This window comes from Trifolium pratense, linkage group LG5 (assembly GCF_020283565.1).
Source record: "Trifolium pratense cultivar HEN17-A07 linkage group LG5, ARS_RC_1.1, whole genome shotgun sequence".
NCBI classification, from domain to species: domain Eukaryota; kingdom Viridiplantae; phylum Streptophyta; class Magnoliopsida; order Fabales; family Fabaceae; genus Trifolium; species Trifolium pratense.
In genome coordinates, this window is record NC_060063.1 from 44022937 (window position 1) to 44038537 (window position 15601).

General features: G+C 31.7%; 1 protein-coding gene across 4 annotated transcripts; it reads left to right on the forward strand.

The window, feature by feature from the left end:
- The first annotated feature begins 1831 nt into the window (after positions 1-1831).
- Positions 1832-9064, forward strand: LOC123887078 (polyadenylate-binding protein-interacting protein 3-like). Of its 4 annotated transcripts, none has more exons than XM_045936358.1 (15): positions 1832-2224; positions 3187-3349; positions 3422-3583; positions 3882-4018; positions 4224-4414; positions 5714-5891; positions 5992-6225; positions 6684-6799; positions 6926-6992; positions 7119-7152; positions 7425-7756; positions 7888-8034; positions 8186-8281; positions 8376-8432; positions 8766-9064. In XM_045936358.1, the coding sequence occupies exons 2-15, from the start codon at positions 3214-3216 to the stop codon at positions 8793-8795; spliced, it is 1917 nt and encodes a 638-aa protein (XP_045792314.1). In that variant the 5' UTR covers positions 1832-2224; positions 3187-3213; the 3' UTR covers positions 8796-9064. The 4 variants fall into 4 exon arrangements, with proteins under 4 accessions (XP_045792314.1, XP_045792316.1, XP_045792315.1 ...); XM_045936360.1 differs by having other exon boundaries at positions 1835-2224; positions 5992-6168; XM_045936359.1 differs by having other exon boundaries at positions 1967-2224; positions 8213-8281.
- The last annotated feature ends 6537 nt before the right edge of the window (positions 9065-15601 follow it).

Genomic DNA, 15601 nt, shown 5'->3' on the forward strand with positions numbered 1-15601 from the left:
AAATAATCTTGTCTTCTAAAGCTTTCCAATTAATAGTTTCTCTTCTAAATACCACATTGTTACGCGCACGCCATCTACACCAAATGGTGGCCAACCAAATAATGTGGCGAACTTTTTCATATTTCTTATTTTTCAATAAAGCTCAAAAAGAGGAAAAATGTTTCCATCCTCCGTCATCAAAAGAGATGAAATTCACATTCATCCATTTAAAAATCCGCTTCCATAACTTTTGAGAAAAAGAGCAATTAAAGAGCTCATGGGATAATTCCTCCTGTTCTTCAAAACAGAAAATGCAACATTGCTCGTGCGGATTAACAAGGATAGATTTTCTTGTCAATACCATACGAGTTGGAAGTCTTGATAATAATTAACCTCCATCCAAAAATGCCCACTTTGGATGGAACATCATTTAACCATAATTGTTGTAGAGTTTTCACTACATTTTCATCAATAGCCACAACAACTTTGAGAACCGAAAAATTAACACCAAACTTCACATTATTACATAATTAAAAAATAAATTAAACTTCATTAAATTAAATATAAAATCTATAGCATAGTTATTGATGGAGACGATTTCATACAGGAGTAAATATTGATTTTCAAAAATTAGTTAATTTTTATTTTTTTTGTTTATGATGGAGCATAGAATCAAACCTAAAACCTTGTGCAAATTATTCAAGCCTCCTATCATTGGATCAAATCTATTGGTTTAAAATCGATTAATTATTGATGTTAAAAAGAAAATTAAGAGTTTTTTTTTTTGTCTTAGATGAAGTGGTAATTCACTGAAATTAAACTAAAAAATAATTATGAGATCTCGGGTTCGAACCCGGGTCACGACGTCCAGCCTAACAATTTCGACAATTTTACCAGTTGAACTAGGACTTACGGGACAAAATAAAAAAGAGTTTGACAGAGGTGATATCACAAATAATTAATAGACTCTATTAAAAGGAACAAATTTAGTTACTACCTTAATTTAATCCTTCAATCCATAATAATGGAATAATTTATGACTAGGATTTACTCATCTCATTTTTAAAAAACAAAAGAGGTAAGCAAACTTACATTTAGTAGTCTCATACTCTCATGGCCACTTTCTTTGATAAAATAATATTTTTGGTAAAATAAAAATACAGGTATATATTTCAAGTGGACACGTTTCATTAGTTAGGTAGCCACCTTTCATTGCCCTTATTTTTCATATTGTTCCTACATTTCTTAGTTATTTTTACCATGAATGAAATGTAGTGATTATTATTAAATTACACTAGTACGAGAGATATAAAGTTGATTTAGTGGTTGAAGGGGAAGAGTTAAATAGTATAGTAAAATAAAGATGATCTTATATTTGATTTTTCCCTCTAACAAAATACTTAAACATAACAATTAATTAATATAATAACATTCAAAAAAAAATAAAATTAATACAAATATATTAATTATTAAAATACTTGTACAAATATCTATATGGTTTAATTATTTTATGCGCATTCAATAAAATACAATAACATTATAGTGCTAGGTAAAAATTTAAAGTATTTGTACACATATCTACATGATTTGATGTTTTTTTATTTTAAAATGTTTAACTGCGAAAATCACATCTACAACCTATTAATGTGAATTATACAAATATATATTTACGCGACTTTATATGGTTTTTTTTTACAAGCATTTTATATGGTTAGATTTAATTAGATGCATGTGTAAACAAGTTTTACATAGTAGATTTATATAAAATATTATTAAATATTATTTTCATATGTTTTTTTGGTAAGAAAAGTATATTTTTTTCATATATGTATTGAAAGTGGAAGTTAGATCCAGCACATGATAGAGTATAATTTAAATATTTAACCATTTTTGATTAAAAGTTTTATAGAATTAATTAATTTTAATTGTTTGTCTTTCCAAAATATCACAACCCCTGTCATTAATTAATTATTATTTGATTTGATTTGATTTATTACTACTACTAGTATTTCATTGTTTCGTTTCGTAGCGTTTTTTATTTTATTTTATTTTCCTTTCTTCTTTCAAAAAACCGATGCAGCGTTGATTTGTGAATTTTGGATCACGACGGAACCCTCGTTTCTCCCCTTTCTCTCTCCGTCGCTGCAATTGGTGCCTCCGTCGTTTTCATCATTCCAATCCCTACCTAACCCCTCTCTTACCGTCTTCAATTTCAACGGAATTCTCCTGTTCTGATCAAAAGAAGGTATATAACCCTATTTCTATTTCGATCCCTTTTTCTATCAATTCGATTTTGTGTCACCGAAAAAATTGAACTTTACTTCATTTTTTTGTGTTTAATTTGAAAAATTAGGACTTGGTTGGATCATGTATTTGTTTAATTGGTGAGTAATTAGGTTTTTGTGGTTTCTAATTGGGTTTGGTAAGTGAAGCAAAAGGATATATAAATTGAAATTTGTGTGATTTTATTTGGTAATTAATTTGTTGAGATATTTATTGCATTTTGTCAATGATTATGATGATTATTTTGAAGAGAGAGTTGAAGAAAAACTACAAAGGAAAGATGTTTTTCCATTTTTCTGCTGACTTGAGCTTTGGGGGTAGGGGGTAAGGGTATATTGAGGGCATTAAGGTTCTATTTTGTGATAGGTTTTGGAATAAAGGAATGATTTTTGGGTTTCAAAAAGTGATTTTTGCTTAGGATTGAGCTGTGATAGATAGGGGTTTGGAATGTGGAGAATGAAATGGCTTGAACGTATAGATAGTTTGCATTGATATAAATATGTTTTTTTTTTTTTTTGCTGGGGAAAGCTAGTTAAATTTGTGGGGATTGAGGATATAGCTTTCGTTGCTAATGAACATAGGGAAGAATTTGATATTCCGGATAGGTGGGAAAAAGGTGAAGAAGCTAGAGAATAAAGCAACTTGATTTTTCAAGCCTTAATAAGAAAAATACCTTAAGAATACTAAAATTTATGAAATACGGTTTAAAATTTTAACTGAAGACTCATGAATATAGAATTACTCGGTACCAGTTCATTATATTTATTTATCCCATAGGCCAGATCTAACCATATATGTAGTCATTTTTTAGTTTATGACATGGCTGCAGAAAGATAATAGAATCCTTTGTGCTTATTTCATTTTGCATTTTTCTTCTTTGCAATGTTGTGTGCATGTGTTTGATATGCTTTCTAAGTACTCTAGGTTAGTGGAGCAAGGCTGTGGGTGAGGATGAATTTGCAACAAGTTGGGCAGCCTAAATCATCTAATGGATATGGTCGTCGGAAATCTGATAAGGACGGGGCATCTAAATCGGACAGTAAGATTCCCCCAGGAAAATCAAATGCTGGCAGATTAGCGAGTACAGGTGAGCATCTGACCCAACCCAAGTTATTATTTTCTATTTCATTTACTGTTTTACTGATACTTACTATTACAGGTGCAGTGACTGGTAGTAAAGGTGGTAGTTATGAGAGTCCTTCGCGTGATCGACTAGTCTATTTAACAACATGCCTTATTGGGCACCAGGTGGAAGTCCAGGTGAAAAATGGATCTATATACTCTGGAATATTTCATGCTACAAATACTGAGAAAGATTTTGGTATGTTCTGTTTGTATTATTGATTTTGATGATATTGGAGACAATATTATTTTACTTTGCTGTATACCTATATAGATTCTTGTTTTCTGTTTCAGTTATTTTTTTTATTGATATACTAAAATAGACTTTTTTAAATGACAAATGATAGTATAATTCGTCTTTTGTTTGGGGTAGGGATCGAGCCCTTTTCCTTCTTATCATTCCACTCCTTAACTCCCACACCCCAACCAACAAACCAACCTAATATCCCTTGAATTGACATTTTTTACTGCTGATATCATCATTGCTGTTCTTATAGGAGTCATTTTGAAAATGGCATGCTTGACAAAGGATGGCTCTTCGCAAGGACAGAGCTCTGGTGTTGAATTTGTCAGCAAAGCACCTTCTAAGACTTTAATTATACCTGGCAAAGAACTTGTACAAGTCATAGCAAAGGTTTGCTACATTATTTATTTGAAGCTTAATTTCAGTTCAAATTATGCTATGTTAAGTGTTAACCTTTGTTTTTTGTAAATAAGTATGGAAACTATATACTACTGAACGGTGTTGGAAAAGTTTTAGTTCCAGGATTAGGTGAAGTTTCTTTGAGAACACTGTCAATTTGTTCATTGATGGTATCTTTTATGTATCATTTTGGCAGGATGTTGCTGTTTCTAGAGGTGACCTAGCCAGTGAATCCAACTATGATGTGCATCAGGAGATCATGGTTGATTCAGTAATATCTCAACCTCGTCATGTTGAGGCAGGGAGAGAATTACACCGATGGGTACCTGATGAAGATGTTCCACAATGCCCTGAACTGGACAATATATTTGATGGCTCCTGGAATAGGTGGCTTTATATTTCTCTTATCATCACTAATCAAAAAAATTTATATCAACACTATTGTTTACTTGATCTATGGACTACACTCATTGCTGGAGCATTTTAGCACCACTAGATTGTATTTTTCTGGCAGTTGTTGCTTTTCTTGAAACCTTGACACCAAATTCAAACCAGTCCCCCTTGTCCTTTAAACTTTGAAGTTGGCTGAGAAACAATATGATACAATTTTGTTTTTCTTTCTTTTTGGCTTAAAATTATTGTAAATAAGATATATAAAATGCTAATAGTAGATGTCTCAATGATCTCTTTCTCCATTTTTAAAATTTTAAACATGGGATAATGGGTATATTGAAAACTGAAGCAGGACACCAAGAAGGGATAACTAACTTTATATATAATGGTGTATCATTAGTCATACGTGGAGTGTAAAATCCATTTGGACACTGACTCTGTAAATTTGCTTATAATTTATATTGTCTCCTATCTAATTCTTTCATTTTATTTCTAACTGCATGTTGCTTGTTCATCACCCCAATTTTGTAGACCTTACTTAGGACCATTTTTTGGTAAAGTCTTTTCTGAGGAATGACTTGTGTAGAACATGACCAATTCGGCTTTAAAGGTTACAGTACAGTTATGCTATTAACAGACTTGTGTCCTACTGGATTAGTTTTATAGTTTGGAAGAGATCTTTGGTGATATGCGTTGTGGAATGTTCCTTTGACAAGTGAAGTAAAATTATTATATTATTGTTTTTAACAATGAAGAGAAATCTTTGAAGGAGCATAGGAATTCATTGTTTAGGCTTTAGTTTCTATCCTTTTTACTTGGGTGGTTGATTCTCATTTTTTCATGTGCGGTTGAATTGTTTCCCATAGAAACCTTTTATTACATCATAATTACCTATCAAGAAAAAGGAAAAATATAAAAGATCAGTTGTTTTTTGTGACGTCTCAATTCTTTCCTCAGGGGTTGAAATGTAGGTGCAATTGTGTAAAATTAAGAAATATTTCCCGTGGGAAATATCAAGGAATATTCACAAAAAATCTGGTTATGAATTATTCTTTTATAGCATATGAAGTAAATAGGGGAATGAATTATTCTTTTATAGCATAGGGTAAATATGGGATTTTGTGGTAGGTCCTTATCAGAATGAGGCTTACTTGAGTGTATGACATTGCGTCTACCATTTTTAATATCCTGGTTTTTTTAATATTTGTTTCTTCTTTCTGATTGTAATTTTTCACAGTTTTAATTTTAATTTTTTTTATAATTATCTTGATAACTTTTTTTGTATTCTTCTAGGGGATGGGATCAGTTTGAAACAAATAAAATGTTGTTTGGGGTGAAAAGCACATTTGATGAGGAACTCTATACAACAAAGCTTGAAAAAGGGCCTCAGATGAGAGAATTGGAAATGCAAGCTCTAAGAATAGCAAGGGAAATTGAGGGTGAGGATACCCAAGATCTTCACCTAGCAGAGGTTGGTGTCGATACAATGCATATTCCTCCTTTTCAAATTTCTGTATATTTTATATTTACATGTATGTATGAATTCCTCAAACTTCAATTTTTCTCAACAGGAACGAGGCCTTTACCCTGATGACTTTGACATTGATGAAGAGACCAGATTCTCTTCTGTATATAGGGGTAAAGGTGTTGACGATGAATACAATGAAAATGAAGACAATTTGTTGGATTCACACAATTCTGAAACGTTTGGTGATGTGTCTGATTCAGTCATAAAGAGACCAGGAAAGGTAAGTGGTGGGAAAGGCAAAAATGGAGCTCAAACATGGTCAAATTTCTCCTTTGTGGTACCTCCTCAACCAGTTATTTAATTATTGTTCATTTTAGTTGGTTTCGATCATTTGTCAACTTGAAGGTCACTGGCTTATGAGCTTGTCCTTTCTTGTGTTTGAATCCTACCATACTGTGTTTATGTATTTCTTTAGCTACATAAAGGCATCACTCTTGATGTTGTTCATACTCTACCTGAATATTGTGGTTTTGCAATTCCAACTCGATACTAGTCCAGTATGCTCTCTCAACCTTGCTTAAACGATCTGTGTTCTGTTTGATTTTTTCAAATTTGTGCATCTTGAACATCTCAAATACATTAACAAATAAAACAGCTGTGTCCAAAATAAGTTTGTACTGTGTTCCTTTTTGTCCTAAATTTTGCCTTGCCATCCCTCCTCTTATAAATTAATTATTTACCTCTTAAATTCAGCATAATTTTGAATTTTACTTTCATATACTTGATCACTTGCAGTCATCTCAGTCAAAAACTGGTGGGGATTTATGCCACTCTGGTGCTTATGATCATGCTAAGCAGTTACCATCTGAACTCCCTGGCCAAAGTTACTCATTTTCAGATGGGGAGAGCAGGTTTTTTGTTGACCTTTTCTTTTCTATATTTATATATTTTTCCCCTTTCACCATGGGTGGCTTTTCAGCACATAGAAACATAAATATGAACTTTATTAAAAATTCTCAAATCCTTTAAACTCGTAGGATTCAGGATAATTCTGTTTGTGATCTACACGGAGCCAATGGTAACACCAAGGAAGAAAATCAGAAGGTGAGTTGAAGTTTCAGTGTTGCAACTCTCATACCCATTGTCTGCATAAATAATTCACATGAGATTGCTGTAATCTGATATTCTTAAATCTCTTTTTTTTTTTTTCCTTTCCATTAATTGGTGCAGCAAGCTGAAGATGTCAAGCCGTTGAAATACGAGGGTTTGTGAATATTCTCTCAGCTCCCTGTGAATTGATTATATCTTAAAGCATTATGTCTGAAGCTGTGAAGCTAATGTGGATGGAAACTTAACCAATGTCATTTAAGTGGTTATTCTGTTTATTTTATTATAAATGAAGTGTTGAAGGTTTCTATCAGTACCCAATGCTACTTATGAATGGAAGCTCTTGCGTACATTTGAAGCTTCATTTATATGGTTTTCATTCTTTCATTAATACTTGCATTCCTTTGATCATGGCAATTCTTAGTGCAGATTTACACCCAGCACTCAACTTGAAGAAAGATGACTCTGATAAAGGGGGATTATCTTCTACTAATGCCCCCTCGTATGCCTCGTCTACTCATATTTCATCGAAGATTGATGAAAAGACTGGATCACATGGAGACTTGACTGGGGGTTCAGATTCTGGCAAAGCAAGTTGGGAAACGAAGCCCTTAAATTCACGTGGAAGATCGGAAACTCGTGTATCATCTGGTTCAGATTCTGTAGCAGGTGTGGCAACATATTCTGGTCCTAGTCTATCTCCAAGTTCTTCACTTGGTTCACTGTCTTCCGAAAAATCAACTCTGAATCCCTATGCGAAGGTGTGATAGTTAATGATCGACTTTATAGAATAGGAAGTCCCATTTGAAAATGCTGGTTTTTTTATTACTGTTGTGGCATCATGGCATGTCTCAGAGGTTTCCTCTTTTTGGTTTCCCTTTGTTCTTGTCAGGAATTTAAGCTGAACCCTAATGCTAAGAGTTTTGTACCGTCTCAAGCATCTGTTAGGCCTCGCTCCCCAGTGTCTGATGGTTCCTTCTATTTCCCAGCTAACGTATCTACTGTACCGAGTATGCCAACCATGCCAATGGGTGTTGGAGTAAGTATTTTATGGGAAGATATTGTCAAATCTTCAATGAATTGAATAGTCACTTCATAAAAGACAATATAGATTTATTATTCAGGTTTAGTAGTCATACTCGATAATCTCTTACTTCTCCATGCAACTTTGATGATGTCTTATATTGCAGGTTGGAACTTCCTTTGCCGGGCAACAGCCTATCATGTATAATCCACAGGCAGCACAAATGCCACCCCAACCATATTTTCATCAGAATGGGCCACAGGTGGGATACACTTCCATTTCTCTGGTTACTTTTATGTTAATATAGAATATAAATATTTCAGAATGATTAATTAATATTGTTAATCTAATTGCAGTATGGACAACTTCATGGTCATCCTAGACAAGTTCTATACATGCCCGGTTTCCTACCTGTAAGCACTTCGTTTTATTCTTCAGTTTTAATTTTCACCATTTTCCTTTACTCTTGTTTGGAGAATTCACATGTGTATGCTTTGATTTATGAACATCAGTTTTTGCTATTTTAAGCATTTTGACAAATATCAAATTAGCTACCTCAATAACTTCATATATGTCATGGATGTTGGATATTCTTCATTTTAACGATTGGTTATCACTAATATATTTCTATGCATTTAGGCATCTTATCTGCGTTTGAGCAATCTTAGCTGCCATTATATACTTCTAATTTAACTTTCATGGCCAATTTACTAGGAGCTTAATTATCTAGATTTTTATTTTTACAGGAGACGCCATATAAGGGACGGAACTATTAATCACTAAGTTGACTGCATTCCTGTGAAAAGAATGGACAAAGTGGATGGTGTGAGACTTTCAAATGAAAAAGGATAGCTTCAGCTTATGAAAGGATTCCATAGATGTTTGATAATTTACAAGAAAGCTGGCTCATTCTGGAATATAGATTATTGATCTTGTAATCACTCACATCTTTTGTGATTTCTCAGTTTTCCTTAATGTAGTAGTTGCTTTACTCAGATTGGCTTTTTATCTTTTATTATAATGCAACCTTTACTTTGATCTGTGATCTGTGTATACTTTCCCTGGTTTAATTACTGCTCATTCTTTTGACCTTTATTCGTGCCTGCAGACATCTGGTTGCTTTCTTATCAGTCATATGCAGTAAAAGTGTAAAACAATTTCTGCTTCTCAAATTGTAGGATGCTAATATGTTAGTCCCTCAAATCAGAGAAATTAAAAATAAAGTTCATGAAATTGTAAATTGTCGACATTACTCTCTGGATAACATCTTAAGTTTTAAGCATTTATAAGAACTAATTTGACACATAATTAGTCTTTGAGGTATTAATTACAAGGTGGCAACTTGGCTACCCATCTCATAGAATTGGGTCAAGCTACCCATCCTATGTGTCTTATTATTAGTGGTTGGGAAAATGTCACTTATTAATTTCAATTTTGGCAATACAACTTTTAATAATAGTAGATTCACCCATACATGTTCCAATTCCAATTCACATAAAATTATCCCTCGTGTAAACAACCTTATTTAATGAACATTGTGACAAAATAAAAAACCCTTAATTAATGACATATACAAATACCAATGAACCTAATTAAAACTTCGAAGAAAAGAAGAGTCACTTTTCATTATTTTTTTAGCCTAACAAAGACATATGAGTATATTTTTTTAATTTAATATATATATATATGCTCTATTATTTTTTGGTACACACTCTAATTTTTTTTTTTTAACTTGGTTCGGAGGTCAGTTCTGGCATCAAGTTGTTTCAATCCCCTTCTGATCACAGTTGTGGAGGATCGAACTATTATCAAGTTCAGCATCAATCACCACTGAACAAAATCATATTGGTGGTACACACTCTGATTTAAATATAAGGAAAAAAAAACAATTTTTAGATAGTTATTAACCAAATTCATTTATTAGTAAGCATTTCTTTTTTTGCATTTCTTTTTACTAGATTTTTTATTAAGTACGAGTTACTTAAACGATATTACTAAGGATTTCCTCTTTCTAGCTTGGAAAATAGGCCAATTATTGAGTTGTTTCTCTATTTTTATAGTCCCCTTGGTAATATGATAACTCCCTCCCCTAAATTAATTTCCATGACAAAAGAATAGGCTTAGGCATGACAATATAGCTCATACTCGCGGGTATCCGACCGCCCCGCTCCGATTTTGATGGGGAAAAATCGAATTGAATGGGTTTAGGTTTTCCCCAATTTTAAAAGACGGGGGTGGGACGGGTATTAGGGACATAAATACCCACCCGAATCCGCCCAGCTTATATTTAATTACATTTTATCTCTATTAAATTATAAACTCTTAAACAAAATTACTAATATACCCTTAAATAAAATTACAAAGTTTTGCTATATATAGTGTTTTACGCAAAACAAGAATGACTTGCTTAAGTAGCCTAGTGTTGTAAAATGTACTTATGTAGCAAGAGGATGTGGGTTCAACTCTTACAACCTTAATTTCTTTGCATATTTCTTGTTTTATTATTTTTTTTATAGTTTTGGTAAATAATATTTATTTATTATAATTTTTAAAATGAAATAAAAAATATCTTTCAAAGTTTTCAATTGATTCTGGGTTGCTTTGGACTCTCAATAAAATTTGATTTGTATCGGGTCTCTCTCAATATCCATACCATTCCTTGATTTCGTTTGTCTAGCTTGGAAATAGATCAATTATTGAGTTGTTTCTCTATTTCTAGTCCCCTCGATAATATAATAACCCCCTCCCCTAATTAATTTCCATGACACAAAAATAGGCTAAACAAAAGATAATGCACAAAATTCATTTTTCTTATTTCTAACCCATCACTTGCATCTAATTGTAGGATATTGTTAGAGCTGTCAAATGGGCTGGTCTGGCCCAGTCCTGCCGGTCCAGTGAACCAGACAATATACATGGGCTAGTCTGGCCCGACCCAGTTATTATTAGCTTGGTCCAGCCTGTATGGGCCATGTGGGATAATGGGTCTGGCCCGACCCATTTCATTTTATTTTTTCCCATTTATTCGATTTTTTTTACATGACTTTAATGTATTAGTTCCTCATAATTATAAATTTTATTGAGATATAATTGTATACATGTGTAAACAATTTTTACATCAACACTAAATATCAATTAAACTCAAGTTTGATTCTTATAAAATAAATAAAATCAAATAAATACATTATAAACTTAAGTTCTTAAAGAGTTTTAGGTAAATATGACCATTTTTATTATGTTTACACATTTAATTATATTTTTTATAATAAATTTTCAATTAGATGATAATTTCTTATGTTTTAATTGATATTATTTTCACAAAAATGACATAAATTTTTCGTTAATGGGCCAGCCCGAAGCCCACTGGGCTATCCCGGCCCAATTTTCATTTGGGCTACATGGGCTTGGGCCAAAAAGGGCCGATTTCATTTGGGCTAGGTTTTATGAGGCCCGATCCGCCCAAAACCCGTGGGCTAATTTCTAGATATTGTTAATTAAAAAAAAATTAAGTTTGTTATAATTAGAGAAGGTATAGAATGTGGTAAGCTGTGAAGCCCCGATATTCAAAAAATGACGAAGTTTCGTGTCTAATACGTACTCGATATAGATACTCGTTCGATACTTTTCGATACACGTATCGAAGAAGTATCAGCAATTAATATTATTTTTTTAAAAAAATAACCGATACGTGTCAGATACTTCTTTGATACACGTATCAGAAAAGTATCAGACAATTAATGCTCTTTGATGATGGAAACATAGGCGAGGAGACTGATACAATCCGTGTTTCCTCTTTAGTATACCAAGTGTCTTTTTTGGGTAACATTGATGATATTTTTTTGGGATATTAATAACTGTCCTTTTTGGTAGTACAGTTTTTTTTTTTTAGGGTAAATAGTGTTATACCCCCTGCAAAATAGGCGAGTTTTGCGTTACCCCCTGCAAAATATTTTTTTGAGATTACCCCCCTGCAATGTCAAGATTCTTTGCGTTACCCCCCTGGCTCAACAAGTGGGCATATGACATGGAAGAATCTTGACGTGGCATGACACATGGAAATTAATTTATTTTTTATTTATTTTTAATTGCCAACTCATTAATTAATGTGGGTTTTTAATTAAAAAAATGAAAAAAAACTTAAAAGTTGTTATATTTTTATGAACTTACTTAAAAGAAAGTTTTTTTTTTTTTTTTACTAAAAGTTGTTATTATATATATAAAAAAAATTCTTATATATATATAATAACTAATAATAGAGTAACCCAAAAAAAAAATTAAGATGAAAAAAAAACTAATAATAATAATAGTAACCAAAAAACTAATAATAATAATAACTAATAATAATAGAGTAACCCAAAAAAAAACTGCAATCACATAGTAACGCAAGAACAATCGCTTTGCCCTAACCCCCAAATTGAAATTGAAAACGAAGAACAATCGCTGCATATGAACGGAACGAAAAAAAAATTCTTTAAATAAAAAAATTTCCTTAAAAAAAAAAGTTTCTTTAAAAAAAAAAAGTTTCTTTAAAAAAAAGAGATTTCTTTAAAAAAAAAGTTACCGTAAAAAAAAAAGTTTCTTTAAAAAAAAAGTTTTTTTCATTTTTTTTAAATTAAAAAATAAATAATTACTGAGTTGGCAATTAAAAATAAATAAAATATAAATTAATTTCCACGTGTCATGCCACGTCAAGATTCGTCCATGTCATATGCCCACTTGTTGAGCCAGGGGGGTAACGCAAGGAATCTTGACATTGCAGGGGGGTAATCTCAAAAAAATATTTTGCAGGGGGGTAACGCAAAACTCGCCTATTTTGCAGGGGGGTATGACACTATTTACTCTTTTTTTTATAAGCAAATTGTTAGTATATTATATTGTTATAACTTCAACCCCGAACCTCCAACTTCTTAACCCTTAGCTCAACTCTCACATCCCTTTTTAGGTAGTACTTAACTTAAGATATGTAATTGTCACTTGTTTGCTCATTTTGAGTAATTTGAATGTTAATTTTTTATCATTATCGATTTTAGTTATGTTTATATGTTGTGCATTTATATATTTAATTTTAAATTTAATTTTTAAATATCATATCTCGTCCGTATCGTATCGGAAATTTTAAAAAAATTCTTGTATCCCTATATTGGTGTCGTATTGATATCGTGTCACATATCTGAGTTTCATAGATGGTAAGCATAATCATATCATCTCAATTAAAGGAAGTGAATATCAACATAAAATTCACAATATATAATATTATATTTCTAACATATTTTTCATAATAAGATTATTCAACATTATTTAAAAATGTTTAATTAATTAATATTGTTGTTATATTTTATAAATAAAATGTAATTCAGGAAATAAATTTGAAAAAAATATTAGAAAAATAAAGCTTGTTAAATAAAACGCAACGCAAAAAACGGCATGTAAATCGGACGCTCGTAGCCATCACACTCTCCCTCACTCTCTCTGACCCGCGAGTGGGATTCACTCCTACATGAACAGTGCATCTTCAACCTTTGGCGGGTCGACCCATGACCAGAAACCGGGTCAAAACCGGGTTGCACTCCATCATCATTTTCTCCGAGTTTCCAGCCCCGTTTCGTGCGATTTTTGGTGCGTTTCGACCATAATTCAATCTTCTAACGATTTTAACACAAAATTATCAAGTTTTAAACATCAAAAACGTGAGATTTAAAACAAAATTCGCGATTTTGTGAACACCATGAAAGATGAGATTTTTCTTTGATTTCTTCCTCTATGATTGTCCAAAAAACACAAAATTTGTGTCATTAAATTCGTAAAATCATGATCTACAAAAGTACTGTAAGATTTTACTGTAATTTGTTGCATACCAAAAATCGAAAATTTGACAAATAATAAAACGAAAATGAACTAGAAATTAAGAAAAGATGAAGAATAATTTAGTTTAGTTAAAAAAAAATCTGAACTTTGAATTGAAGTAGATGGAATGAAAAATTGTTAAAATTTAGTGGACATTTTTACAATTACATAATTATAACTTGATAGAATTGCAATTTTATATTTTGAATCACATAAATAATAGAAGATTAATTGAATGGTTTAGATTAGTGCCAACTCAAATGGGTAACCCAGCCCAATTTAATGAAATGGGTAGATAAGAATTTGCCTAATTACAATAAGGCTTAATATCTCTTTTGGCCACTCAAATATTATTATTTGGCGATTTTTGTCCTTCACTTTTAAAACGGATGAACCGAGTCTCTAATGTCTGGATTTGGATTTTGGTGCATTTACCATGTCTCATTAAAACTAAGCGTGAAACTGCATGCTTTCTCTACAGTAGCAATCCAAATCTTTAATATGCAATTTCTTGGTTTTGACCGGTTCGATGTTTGTGTCTTTATATTATTAACATATACTCATTATTTTGTAGATAACCTGAGCTCTCCTAGATTTGTAAATTTAAAAACTTTATATTCTTTATCTAGTTACACAATGCCCATTTTTCTTCCACATTCAACATATCTTTCTACGAAAACACTAGCTGCAACCCATCTTTTGTCAATTGAATCTCTTCCCCTTTGTTGAGACACTCATGCACAACTGAACTTTGGTGTCAAAATTCCTTCCTGGGAAGCCAAGCCATATTCAATTCAGTTGCTTCTTCGAGCTTTCGCTTAGGATGAAGTTTCAAAGTCAATAGCGAACGCCCAATGGTTAAAGGGATGATGCTGCACATTGTTGTCTCTTTTCTTGGACTAAGTTTTGGTGATCTATTAGATTTGATGCATCTTATTATTTGTTCATGGGATAGAATCTACTCTCTAATATAATGTGTATCATTTTTTGTTGTTGAAGAATTCAAAAAATGTATTAATATAATGTTATCTAAGGTATAAGATATGTCAATATTTTTTTTTTAAAAAAATACAATTAATCAAAACAAAATTTCACACCAAAATATAAAATAACTCCACATTGAAACAAAAGCAACCAGCATACTATAACTATTAAGATATCCTACCCTAGAATCTGCCCCCAAATACAAAATAGAGTTTGTCCAATGTAGTCCAACCTTAAAAGAGAGTTTTAAATTCAACGGTAATACTTTTACTAGTAATGAAGGTGAAGTGCCTCTTCTCTTAAAATACAGTAAAACTTTATTAAAAACAATGTGCCAAAATAAAACTTCAGTCAAATTTCTTTATTCTTAACTAGGGAGTGAGTGGATTTAGGACGATGGAAGCATTTAAGACGTACACAGAAGTCAATGAGTAGTGGTGGTAGGTGTAGTAGTAGTCATCAATATCATTGTTTGAATGTGACTCAGGTTTTTATGGTGAAAAATGTTATTTCATCTGGTCTTGTTTTTTTTTTTTTTACACAATTTCCTCTAGTCTCAATTATAAGGAAATTTTCATTTTTTAAATTAATTGAATAACAAATATATTTGGTTTAATTTTATAGATGAGGTACATTACTTATTCAGTAAATCTGAAAATTAAAATTTATTTATAATTAATATCGAAGAGAATAACTAGTTAAAGAAAAATACTAACTCATATTTTGGAGGCATTAGTAAAATAGTTAAATATAG